Consider the following 13,329-nt stretch of genomic DNA (forward strand, 5'->3'; position numbering starts at 1 on the left):
ATGATGGACAAATATGTTGACATCATGACTTTGAGTAAAACTTAGCTCATGGGTGGAGACAACTTGCCCCTTACTACTTTTCACCACCAGGTCGGGCCAAACCAGTAACATCTGATCACCCATTCACATCTTCTCTTCTCTTAAGCACCTCACTTGGCTCCATTCCCTCCTAATCTCATTTCTGCTTTAAAACTTCTGTTCCCTAACGCTCACCAAACCCCATCTCAAATTTCTCCCAGAGAGATCCACCCTCCTTTCCTCCCTCAGCTTAGGCAGAGTGACTCTTCATCTTTAGAGATTTCAATTTCCATCTGAACTCACATCATCTCTCTTAGCTTCACCCTCCTGGTCTCCCTCAAACTCTCCCTCCGTATAAACACTTCCTTCCACTTCCTCACACTTAACCATGCTATCTCACAGGGCCTTTCTACTCCAATTCTCAATCTACCTCAATTACATAACATCTGCCTCAGAAGAGCAAGTCCTACTACAGATGGGATGGGGTTAGGACTGCTAACAGGAAAAATATGTTTTTTAGGCTGGAGGAAGATGTGTAGTGGAGTTCCACAGGGGTCAGTATTGGGACCCTTGCTTTTCCTGATATATATTAATGAGCTAGACCTTGGTGTACAGGGCACAATTTCAAACTTTGCAGATGATATGAAACATGGAAGCATTTTGAATTGTGAGGAGGATAGTATAGAACTTCAAAAGGACATAGACAAGTTGGTGGAATGGGCGTACAGGTGGCAGATGAAATTCACTGCAGAGAAATGTGAAGTGATTAATTTTAGTAGGAAGAGCATGTTGATACAGTATAAAATAAAGGGCACGATTCTAAAGGGAGTCCAGGAGCAGAGGGATCTGGGTGTATGTATGCGTATGCCTTTTAAGATGGCAGGGCATGTTGAAAGAGCAGTTCATAAAGCATACAGTATCCTAGGCTTTATTAATAGGGGCATAGGGTACAAGAGCAAGGAGGTTGCGTTGAGTTGGAGTATTGCGTCCAGTTCTGGGAAGGATATGAAGGCATTGGAGAGAGTGCAGAAAAGGTTCACCAGAATGGTTCACGAGAAGTTAGGGCTGTTTTCCTTGGGGAAAAGGCGGCTGAGAGATGATTTGAAAGAGGTATTCAAGATCATGATGGGTCTGGACCGATTAGATAGGGAGAAACTGTTCCCACTTGTGAAAGGATCGAGAATGAGAGGGCACAGATTTAAAATAATTGACACAAGAAGCAAAAGTGATATGAGAAAAAACTTTCTCACTCAGTGAATGTTAAGGTCTGGAATGAATTGCCTGACAGTGTGGTGTAGGTAGGTTCAATCAAAGCATTCAAAAGGAAATTAGACTGTTAACTGAAAAGGAAGAACATGCAGGGTTACGGGGATAAGGCAGGAGAGTAGCATAAGGTGAATTGCTCATTCGGAGAACTGGTGCAGACATGATGGGCCAAATGGCCTCTTTCTGTGCTGTAACAATTCTGTGGAAGTTAGTGCCAACAGACTGGTTGGGCTAAACAGTCTGCTGCCACATTGCAATTCCTATGTAATTCTATTTACAGTCATTTCCCACTACCCAGCCTTACTCTTAGCCTGAATGATACGGCCAATACAATGCTAAATTAGGGTAGTTTTATGACTCAGTGCCCAAGCAGAGCTGAACTGAGATTTAGATTCATGAAGCTCACTTCACTTGTTATTTATAGGACACAGAGGTGAGATCTAGTGTGCTCGCCCACTGTGCCAATGTTGGTGCTTTTGAAATAAATCAGGGAAAGAGTGCCAACTGAAATATTAATCTATGTCGTCTCCTCTTTTAGTTTCTTACAAACTGCAGTACATTTCCAGAATTATCTATTTCATATTTCCAGCATTTATGTAGATCTTTTCATCTTTGTAAATTGTATGGTTTCATCTGAAACAGTTGGACATTTATTCATTCTTGTGATTCTCCAATCAGCTACATCACTGTGGAGAAAATATAAATAAAAGTCGAGTGCTTTCCAATAGACTGTAAGGTTATTCACAGTCCTTTTGTCTATGACATCTTTGGCAATCTCTTCTTTGCCTCCACCTATCGCTGGCCCTCTATCCAGCTCTACCTGTCTCACCCCCCTCAACCAGCTTATATTTCACATAATTTTTATATTTCTTAGTTCTGACGAAGAGTCAAACGGACTCGAAACGTTAACTGTATTCCTCTCCACAGATGCTGTCAGAGCTGCTGAGTTTTTCCAGCTATTTTTGTTTTTGTTTAAGGTTAATCACAGGTTACTTGTGTCTTGGCACCTAATTTCAGAGTGGCACTGGTGTATATCTGTCACATTTTGCTTGGGAGTGACTCCAAAGAGGAAAATTTCAAAAGCATTAACAATATAAAAGAGGTAGATTATACTGAACAGCTCAGCGAAATCATTAATCTTTTGAAACCTTGTGAAACTTTGAGAGCAGCCTACCACAATGTCACGGTGTGCTTCCCTACCCAGAAAGTGCCTTGAAAGCAGCCTTTGGAGTCACTATGCCTCACTGAAATGTAGCCAAAAGTCCTGGGTCAACTGCTCTGATTCTCTCTGCCCTGGTTCAATGCTTTTATTTGCATAACAGATGTTTTACAGCTATGGCTCAGTTCCTCAAATGTCCTGTCAGAAACTCAAAAGGGTGATAGCTCCCAATCTAAGCTTCAGGTGTCTGCATACTAGTGGAGGGAAGATTCACCTAATACCCTTCCACCAGTATAGGTCACCTTCTTATCCAGTAGGTTATGGTTCAGCATTTAACATCTAGCTAACTATTCCACAGGCTACAGCAACAGAGCTGCAATTAAAAATCACATTTGGCCCATCACGATTGCATCAGTGCTCCCTTTCCAAATACTAGAGTAGATGGAACCATTTACTCTAATCCCATTTGCCTGTGTTCTTTAATATTCTCCCTTTACAACTAACTATCCACTTCTGTTTTAAATGATATTCTGGTTCCTGCCACAATAGCCGCTTGTAGGAAAGCAGTTTACGTCCTACTGACCCTCTGTTTAAAAAAAAATCTAACTTCTCCTTTGTTTTTCCAGAGATAATATCTACCAATTTTCCATCAAGCAGAAAGAATCCGAAACTATTTTATCCTGAGAAAACCTTTCAGATTTGATGACATTTATTAGAGCCTTTAACATTCTTTGAGCTAGTTAAGAAAAGACCAGGGTTTCAAACTTTTCTTCATAATAATGTCACCCCTGGCTTAATTCTAGAAGTCCCTGCTGCATCCTTTCTATGGTTCTAATATGCTTTCTATAATGTGCTTTATGTGAAATGTTCTTTCATAGGTCACCTTTCTAGCCACATGTTGACACATCTAGGTTAACGTTTCAGGTCTGTTTCTCTCTCCACTGATGCTGCCAAACCTAAGTACTTTCAGCATTTTCTGTTTTTATATTGAATTTCCAACAGTATCTTGCTTTTCTGTTCACACATCTAACCTGTTTCAACTACAAAGCAATTCTGATAGTGCCTTACTTTTAATATAGCTATTGTTCCAGATATTAGAACTTGAATAAATACGCAATTATAACGCTATTTTTAGTTCTCAATTTTGCAATACCATAAACAATTAAAAGGGAAAAAAACAGGGGGCTAGCATAAATTGTGCTGAGTAGCATAATTATATGGAGAATCAGTAACAACTTCCTAGTCACATATACATTATAAAAAGATTGTAATAACCCTCTACCAGACAATGTTGCTCATGTTGATAAAAAGCACTGAGGAATGTAGAGAAAATGAGTATCCATTTTGTAATGATTGCTAACAGGGTAAGTTAAAGGGCTTTAGGTATGTCAAAAACACTTGAAAATGTTCAAATATCAATCTTGTGACAATCAATGTTGGGAAATATCTGTCTTCCAGTTGTTCCTTTTGATTTGTTGGTTAGGTACAGACCATATGCAGATCTTTTCAAGGTGACGTGAAAAAAATGTGACATTATGAAGTTTTGTTCTATTACATATAAGCTCTGGGGTCCTAGTTTACTGTTTGTAATACTCCTAGAGTAAACCATAATGTCACAAAAGAAAAGAGTTCAACATACAATATCTGCTCTCATACTGTCTCCAAAATGTGAAATACTAATAAGGGTTACAAAAGAGATAACAGTACAACAATTAATCTTAAAAAATACATTTAAGATTACAGGATATTTATAAGGATAAGTATCATGTTGAATGGTTTAAAATTCAAAGTGAACTAGAAAAGTAAAAGCTTCTGACAAAGATTGCCTTATGAAAACAATTGTGGATGATGAGGGCTGGTAAATCATTTAAAAGATACCCCAAATGCGACAGGATGGAAATATGCAGACCTGGAACTGTGCCTGTAAATTGAAACCTATGAAAAACGCATTCAAAGGTATGTTTTAATTTGCATTTGAATTTAGTAGTAAAGCTGTGACATAGCTACAGTAGGTGGAAACTACCTCAGTAATTAAATGTTTTTGGTTATAAATACATAATTGGTTTATAATGAAGTTAGATCAAGTCCAAATCTTCGTGAAAGTTGTTCCAGCTTGAATGACATCAATGTTTACTCCCAACATGTACACATCCACTGAAAAAATACCACAGATCTGGTGACTGGATTTTTATTACCTGTCATTTATGAGCAGACGACAAGAACAGTTCCAGGTCTCATCTTTTTGTCTTCCCTTTATTCTTTAATTTTTTTAAGTCAAAATTTCATATCAATGTGGGAGAAACAGCACTTATTCTGTTTTGGGTACCCAGTATCAGCATTAGGAAATAAGGTTAGATGACTAAATTAAGGGTAAAATGCTCTCCACTCACCTCTACCTCAGAAAAACACCCCATATGCATCAGTATGAATTTTTCAACTTCCCACACCAGCCATCCTTAAAAACTGTGAGGGCGAGATTGCAAATTGTGATATGAGCCAGTTACAAGTTTGTCAGATATTCTCTGTGATACTGTAATGCTGGTCACTCCTGTAAAGGCCCAAACAAAAGCTGCCATTCAGACCATATTTACACAAATCCCATCATTCTATTTGATTTGAGTAGCTGTCTCTCCTTCAGACAAACTACCTGCCAAAATGTTCACAAAATCATATGAAGTTAAGCAGGAACGTGATTTCTCAGGATGATATTGGTTTTTAACCCCTCTAAATTCTTACTGAATTGAGTAAACCGATACAAATATTGGACAAATTATTCCATGATTGCCGCACTGAGGTCACCAACTTGCTAGAAGGAATTATGCAGGCAAGTTAAAACTTACCCTTTCTTACTACATGTTTGATAGGCGGACTTTACATGGGAAAATATCAAGAAGGGAAGTTGCTATTTGTTTCCATGGTACCTAATATTTCTACCATGAAAACTATCTAAGCAATAAGTTCAGACGTAAGTCTGCACTGAACCAAGTTCATATGAAACCAGCTTGACGTTACAGATGAAGAATATTACCCGATATGTAATTTAAATCGTACCTAAAATAACAAATAGTAACCAGTAACTTCAATACAGTAAAAAAAATGGTTCACATGAAATCGATTAAAATTGGACAACCTAGCTGCCTGCATTACTTCAATCATTTGCTGAGGATAGGAAGGAAGGCGGGTCAGAAACCTCAATGTATCATCTGTGTTCCAATCTATTTTGTATGTAGTATATTGAAAATATTCTCTGTTCTGAAAATTACATTATTGTAAACTTCACATGATAACTCATCAATTTTTCTTTCACTCAAATAATAACTTGTATTATGATTTCTATGAATTATGGAAATTCACTTTAAAGTAAAAGCACAATACCTGGCTGTGATTAAATAGACAACTGAATAGTTTGAAAGGACTTTATACTTTCAGCGCTTTGTTTAAAAAACACAAACATTATCAAGCTGTCACAATTCAAGAGGCATGTCGATAAATTTTATGAATGTGTAATCACAATTTTGAGCCTCATCTGCCAGGAGCATACATCTGCAAACCACAAACTCACTCACCATGATCTTCTGTTGGATTTATAAAATTAGCCCTATAGATTCCTAGCTAACAACTGGCTGCTCATGGCCGTAAATTCAATAGTTGAGTTTCCCTCACCCACTGGATCAGTAATATCTTACTGTTGTGCAAAATGCTGCTTTGCTTTTCAAAGCAAATAAGATCCAAAGTAGTTCTGCAGAAAAAATGTCGACCTTTGTAGCATTTAATCATCTGTTTTTAATAATTATTAGGATTCTCCCACATGAGATTTCTGCAATTGCTTTGATTGGTGGGACAAATTGATTCAGGAGTTGGACGTCTCCTACCTGCCATTAATGCAAACCTTTGAGCACTTTGCCCGAATAGAAGGGGAAACAAAAAAGACTTCAACTTCTCCACCTACCATAAATAATTTTCTCTCCCAATTTCCTACTAGGGAATTATCTATATCTGATAAAACTCACCTCCTATGTGAATAAAAAAGTCAGCCAAGCTTGGGATTCATACTCAGGTCTTCTTGTGATGGGTCCAACATTGAACTCACATTAGCTAATTACCTTGGGTCGTTCTCAATTAAATAGAGATTAGCCACTTGCCTTGCTGCATATATTTCTGACGCTGCTGCATGCTCTGCAATCGTGCTGGCACATTCATCGACAGGAAAGTAACCAAGGTTCAGCTGATGAAAATTTTCAGTCAGTGTTTTTGCCTCACCCTCACAGAGTCGAGTAAATGACGTGTGCAGAGTCCGGTCATAACCAGTTACAGGCAGATCTAGAAGCTGACGAATGTCAAAGCGGTTATCCCTCCTTAGCCTCAGGTAGCTTTTAATGACCGTTTTAGACATTTTTTCAGGAGGGATAATACGTCTCCGAATCTCCCCCTTAGTTACAGGATATTTAACTTTTCTCTTTTTATCATCTGCCGAGGGGAGCAAAGCAGGAACATGGGCAACAACAATTTGTTCTGCAGCAAAAACAAAACAATAATGTTATGTATTTTCTGATTTTCAACTGAGGGACTAGAAAATTGTAATTCAATTAAACGGGATCTCGTAATACACTTATGTATATCTTTCAGCCTAGTAATCCTAGACTCATGGAATGGATGAGAATATGAATCAGTGGGCAGGACTGCTGGAAAACACACTGCTGTTTACATTACATCACGGTGACTTCATCTGATTAAAATGCAGGTGATGCTCAGTGACCAAAGTTCTGATGTTATGGATCTTTATCTCATATTTTGATTGATAAAGTTCATACTACACACAATCTAATCCAATCAAAAATTTACTTTATTATGTTTGATATGGGAAGGGAAAGGTAATCAATATATACAATTATTTTCCCCTATACTTCCACATACAGCAGAATTTAATTGGGTCTGTGTTAATACAACAATTTTAAGCACCATTACTGATCTACACGAAAGAGATATTTGTTAATCAAATTAGATTATGTTAATAGAACTGCTAAAACAATTTAAGTTATGAATAAACTATGTAGTCTTTTGCCATAAACATTAATACAAAATTGAAATGTCCAATTACAATGTTGTGGATGCCAGTTAAAAAATTATATACAAGATTTGAACATTTTGAATGTGACATAACTTCTAATTATGAAAAATTATGGACATACGAACTAGGAGCAGGAGTAGGCCATTCGGCCCCTCGAGCCTGCTCTACCATTCAAGAAGATCATGGCTGATCTGATTCCCAAACACCCCATATTAAATATAAATTGAGATGAACAACTGACACTTTCTAATTGGGAAACTATGATTAAGAAGTACATCATGACTTACAAAATATATTTAACTGTGCATTTTCCTTACATTACTCAGCAGTATACTTATACCAATATCACACTTATTGTTCCTGATAAAATCTGCATTTCTCCTTTTTAAATGGAGTTGCAAACAAATTTTCCATCAATAAAATTAAACCTAAAATAAATGCACCTATACATTATTAAATATTGCAAACAGCTTAAATATGCCGAGAAACATTTTAAAGAAACAATTACTTTAAGTAAGATAACTTGATAAGTTTGTGATTTTATTTCTGAAAGTAGCAAAAATATTTTAGGGCTACTACAAAATAAATCCACATCCTGAGACTTGTAACTTCCTAGTTAGATGTTTTAAAAGAAATAGTACCTTCATCCATTGCTGCAGCATTAAGCATATTACAAGATGGATACGGATTCACGATCATTAACTCTGGTCCTGAATCTGAAACTTAATATTAGAACAGTTAGCTGATATGAGGAAAATATGTTCAAATAATTTTCACATTTTCTAAAAATATTTTGTTCTATTAATTTAAATAAATTTAATTAGCCACAAAATCTGACTGCACAATTCCTTTACTAATGAACAAATCTGGGTGCATTGTTCCTTTCGTAACGAACATTCAAACAAGAGCACTGAAGAAAATGACTATAAGCAAAGTCATTTCAATTTGCATATGGGCTTTATATTGAATCAGAAAATCTATTATAGAATATTAGCATATGAAATTCCTCCTCCTTTCACAGTATTATCAGATGTAATCTATTTGTTTTAAATGGGGTAATTAATATCAGACGGCTTTGAGAAAAACAAGTGTTCATAAATTAGCATCCCAAGGAATATCAAGGCCATAGATTTTCTTGCTGTTTCCACAGTATGACATTTAAGCATAAAAGTGTTCCATACTGGAATAAATACAATGGGTAAAGAAGAACGCAATCCTAACTTCTTCATACTTGTGTCTGCATTAAAACTTTTACCATTATCCCAAAATGTATTCAACACAACACGGTCAGAAGCCTAGCACTACCCTACACCCCCCAGAGTGGAGCATAGTTTATGCTTCAGACATGATTGGGTAACCTTCCAGCCCTAGGATCAATATTCAGGGTGATTCATGAACTATATAGTGATGTGGCTTTGTATCAGGTCCTTCACTCCATGGGCAAGAAATTTACATGCAACTCCAGCTAGTTCCACATATGATTGACAGCACACAGTGTACATTTGGATCAAAAATTTTTCCAAACACCTTTTTTTTTTGCAAACACTACAGAGTTTAATGCCCCTCCCTGCCACCCAAGACCTCAGCAACCTGCACTTCTAAGAGATAATAAAATCCATATAAAACTGGATAGCCCAGTTCATTTGATTTCTGATGCCACAAAATAACTTGCACCTCAATCAAAATATAGGGCATTTGAAACTTAAGAGGATGGAGAGCAGGAGAACTAGAATTTTTACAGAAAGACAATTCTGAAAGGTTTTACTCCAGACCAGGATTCATAACTACTGAGCGCCTTAACTTGACTCATGAGATCCAAAGCGTTATTATATACTTGAGTTCTGGTAAAGCCTTATGCTTGACAGATTCCCTGCCAATTTCTACAAAGTTCAAGTTCTTGAACTAAACCCCTGCCAACAAAACTCTCACTATATTTTGGAGGCAGGTATGACCAAAGTTCTTGAAGTCAGCCGTATAGTCAAAATAAAACAGAAAAGGGAAAGATCCCTAAAGCTATGGACCTTACAGTTCCATTATACTTCCTTAACTGATAATAAAACACTGAACACTGCCCTCTTGCTTGATACCTTTCATCTTGGCTTAGTCCATCTGGAACAAAATAAAGACAGGTTTTGGAGGATTAATACCACTCAACATAATAAATCATAACTCAAAAGCACCTCCACTATGTTCTCCCTGAATGCAAAACAAGTCCTTCTACCAGTTAGAGAAGAACTTCCTTTTCACTATGTATAGAACCAAGTGAGCACCCAACATCCACAGTTAACACCAATGGCTTCTGCAAGTTTCCTCTCTATATATGGAGCAGGCAGAAATGCTTCTGGCTCTATCTGCTCACTCTGGTTTAAAAAAAAACAGCAATAGCTGTAAGAAAGCAATGATTCATGGTACGCCTGCCATAAAAGTAGGACACACACTGCTCTAATGTATTGACTATCACCACCATCTCACTCCCTCACGTTTCTCAAACTATTAATAAATTTGAACAGTCTTTGGATTATGAAGCCAACTTCACTGAAATGGAGAACAGTCGTTGCCTAAGGTATCCACAAAGCTGAAGCTGACCTTTCACATAGACAAAGACAGACGTTGACTGCCTAGGTAAAACAGTAAAAACCAAACTGTCTGTTCTGTACAAGAATATCTCTCTGATACCCTCCACCAGCAGCAATTACACCATCCTGAAGAGATACCCATCTCCACTGCTTGGAAGATCTAATATTACGAAGATTAATGATCATCTTCTCTATTTTCCGTTTCTAGCAGCACTATGGGTATATCTTACACCACACAGAATGCAACAGTTCAAGTTGGTGGCTCACCACCACCTTCTCAAGGGTAATTAAGCATGGGTAATAAATGCTGGCCTGGCCAGCAACGCCAAATAAAAAAATTTACAAATGATGCTTATCCACATTTCTGAATAGCAGTTCTGACAGCTCAACAATTACATTTGCTGACTCTTCTGGGCATGGAGATTATGGGTATAATTACAGCAGCTCCAATTTCTCTACCAGGAGTATGGGGTGTGGGCCAAGTCCCATTAGCTTCAAACATTACGCCTGATGAATACGAATGCTGCGCACATTCAGATACAGAGCTTTTAATTCTGTCTTTTTGCCATGTTTCCCTTCTCTGTTCTCATTTGCTGATGCACTTTTATTTTTATACACTGTCCTTTCGTGTCATATTCTGGTTGTCATCACTTGTATTGCTACCCTACACTATTGCCTTGTCCTTTCACATTAACTTTCTAAATCTCCCTCACATGAACCCTCCCCCTCCAACTATTTGAAGTTTAAAGCCCTCTCTATAGCACAGCATGGTTCAAGTGAAGGCCGTCCCAACGGTACAGCTTCCTCTTTCCCCAGTACTGGTGCTAGTGGCCCATGAATTGAAACCCATTTCTCCCACACCACGCATTTAACTCTGCTCTTATTGACTTAAACCAATTTGCTATGGGTCAGGTAGTAATCCAGGGATTTTTACCTTGGTGGTTCTGCTTAATAATATCACCCCCAGATGCTCATATTCCCTCAGCAGAACCTCTTTCTCAGTTCTATCTATGTCATTGGTACTTACTTGGACCACAGCAACTGGATCATTCTCCCACTCCAAGTTCCTCTCCAGCCTCAAGGAGGTGTCCTTAACTCTGGCACCAGGAAAGCAACACAGCTTTCAGGACCTGCACTCCTGGCTGCAGTATTTATTTCCTCTAGCTACACTGCCTTCTACATTCCTTTTTACTTCTCCCACTTGAATGGTCCCCTGTACCATGGTGCTGTGGTCAGTGTGCTCAACCTCTCTTCAGTCTCTTCTCTCTTCTCACACAGGCTACAAGAACCTCAAACCTGTTGGACAAGTACAAGGACTGAGTCTCCTCTCATGCTACCTTCTGGATCCCCATACCTGCCTCACATGTAGTCACACCCTCCTGTCCCTGATCATGGACTAAATGTGATTTACCTAACCTGAGGAGTGTGACTGCCTCCTGTGTCCAGGTACCCATCCCCCTTCCTGATGCATCGTAGTGTTTGAAGCTTGGACTCCAGCTCATAAACTCTGTTCCAAAGTTCCTCCAGCTGCAGACACCTACTGTGGATCACACTGATGTCTATCAGAACCCACATGCTACAGCTGCAACACATCAGCTGCTCTGCTACCTTTATTGTATTTTGTTCATCTAGTTAGGGTTTCAAATTTAGAAACACAGCTCAATGATAATTTGTAGTTATTTCAAGTAGTTTAGCTAGTTAAGCTATAAATGTAATATCGTATTAATATTTCCCCAGTGCTACTTTAAACTACTGCCCCATTTTGGAGAAAACCTTAAAATTCACCAACCAATCACTTACCTGCTTAGCTAGTTAATGCCTCTGGACTTTAGCTCTCAGATCTCACTGTGTTTCACTCCCTCTTTGACCATCATTGTTCTGCAAAAAACCAGACAGCACCTCTTCCCTCACTGCACTGAATTCCCTCACTCACCAAATCCACAAGTTCAGTACACTGTCTAGCTGACATCTGTGCTACTTAGATGCCACTAATGCATATACCAGCACTGTTCACATATTTGAAAAAGATGATAAACAAAGTGGCAAAAATACTTTATTGCATTAATATTTGATCCAGTAAGTTATAAATCCTGTACTGCATCATGAAAATTTAACATAGAAATTCAAATGGATTCCTAGTAATGTATTTGTGGATTTTTTATGGACGAACATTAAAGATTATTATAAATTAATTGTACATATCTAAGTTAAACTTGCTTCAACAGGGCAAGGGAATCAAGCCTATTTTTAAAACGTTTTACATAAAATCCAAGCGTCATCCCCCAAGTAAAATTCCACAAAATTAAAATTTATTCAGAAAAAGAAAAGTAATGTTCCATCTTCTTTTCACACTGCATACCTTACGATTGAGGGGATCGGCTTATTCCCAATAGAACAAAATTTCACACAAAAGCTGCAAACTTCAGTTGTATTTCATCCTTTCTGTCCTATTGATGCTGTTTTTGGCTCCAAAATTGACAAACGCATGAACTTCTGGTGCGAGCCTCACAGATGCCATTTTTGAGGTTGTCAGCAAGTAGGCAGCATATGCCGGAAGTATGCAGAATAGACAGATCGTGACTTCTAATTTAACACCAACGCTGCCAGCAGCAAGATGGAGCTCCATTCCAATAGCACTATTTAAAAGGAATTATGTACTAGTTTCAGATTAGCTGAACCAACGCTGCCAGCAGCAAGATGGAGCTCCATTCCAACAGCACTATTTAAAAGGAATTATGTACTAGTTTCAGATTAGCTGCTGTTGCTGAATTTGTAGAAGTGTTTGGTGGTTTCTACTGTTATTTAAAGTTGGTGTGGTCTATAGGGTGTGACAGGTACCAGAGAGATTTCAATGAGTCTGCACAGACCAGTTGCTCCAGACACAGGTGCAGTATTTTGTATCCCCTTTGGTCTGCAGCATGTCAGGGAGAATAAGCAGGGAAGATGAACTGCTGGAAGAGGAGGAGTGGGGGGAGAAAAGGCTCTTAGCAGTGTCCATATCTATCCAAGGTCTTTAGGGAGCAAATTTCCTCCCTGAATTTCAGCAAGGAACAGCGAGGTAGATGTCTGTGCTTTACTAAGGATGCGCTCACTAAAATCTGCCATCTCTTGCATCCAGAACTGAAGCCGCAGAGCAAGAACGGCATTACCAGTGGCTGTGTAGGTGACTGTGACCATGAACTTTTATCCATCTGCCTCCTTCTGGGCTACAGCAGACAATTTTTACAACATCTCCCAATTCA

At 38.3% G+C, this 13,329-nt stretch overlaps 1 protein-coding gene across 6 annotated transcripts in view; it reads right to left on the reverse strand.

Annotated features, from left to right (window-relative positions):
• The window catches only part of LOC144692395 (uncharacterized), a 31,318-nt gene that overhangs the window by 2,266 nt on the left and 15,723 nt on the right, over positions 1-13,329 (reverse strand). For 4 of the 6 annotated variants that reach the window (XM_078561201.1, XM_078561198.1, XM_078561200.1 and 1 more), the window contains exons 6-7: positions 8,153-8,233; positions 6,586-6,955 (exon numbers count right to left, since the gene is read on the reverse strand). In XM_078561201.1, the coding sequence (XP_078417327.1) occupies positions 6,586-6,955; positions 8,153-8,233 (451 nt within the window). The remainder of the gene's footprint in view (positions 1-6,585; positions 6,956-8,152; positions 8,234-13,329) is intronic. The other 2 variants (XM_078561203.1, XM_078561202.1) reach the window with 1 other exon arrangement.

This window comes from Cetorhinus maximus, chromosome 17, assembly GCF_964194155.1.
Source record: "Cetorhinus maximus chromosome 17, sCetMax3.hap1.1, whole genome shotgun sequence".
In the NCBI taxonomy this organism is placed as follows: Eukaryota; Metazoa; Chordata; class Chondrichthyes; order Lamniformes; family Cetorhinidae; genus Cetorhinus; species Cetorhinus maximus.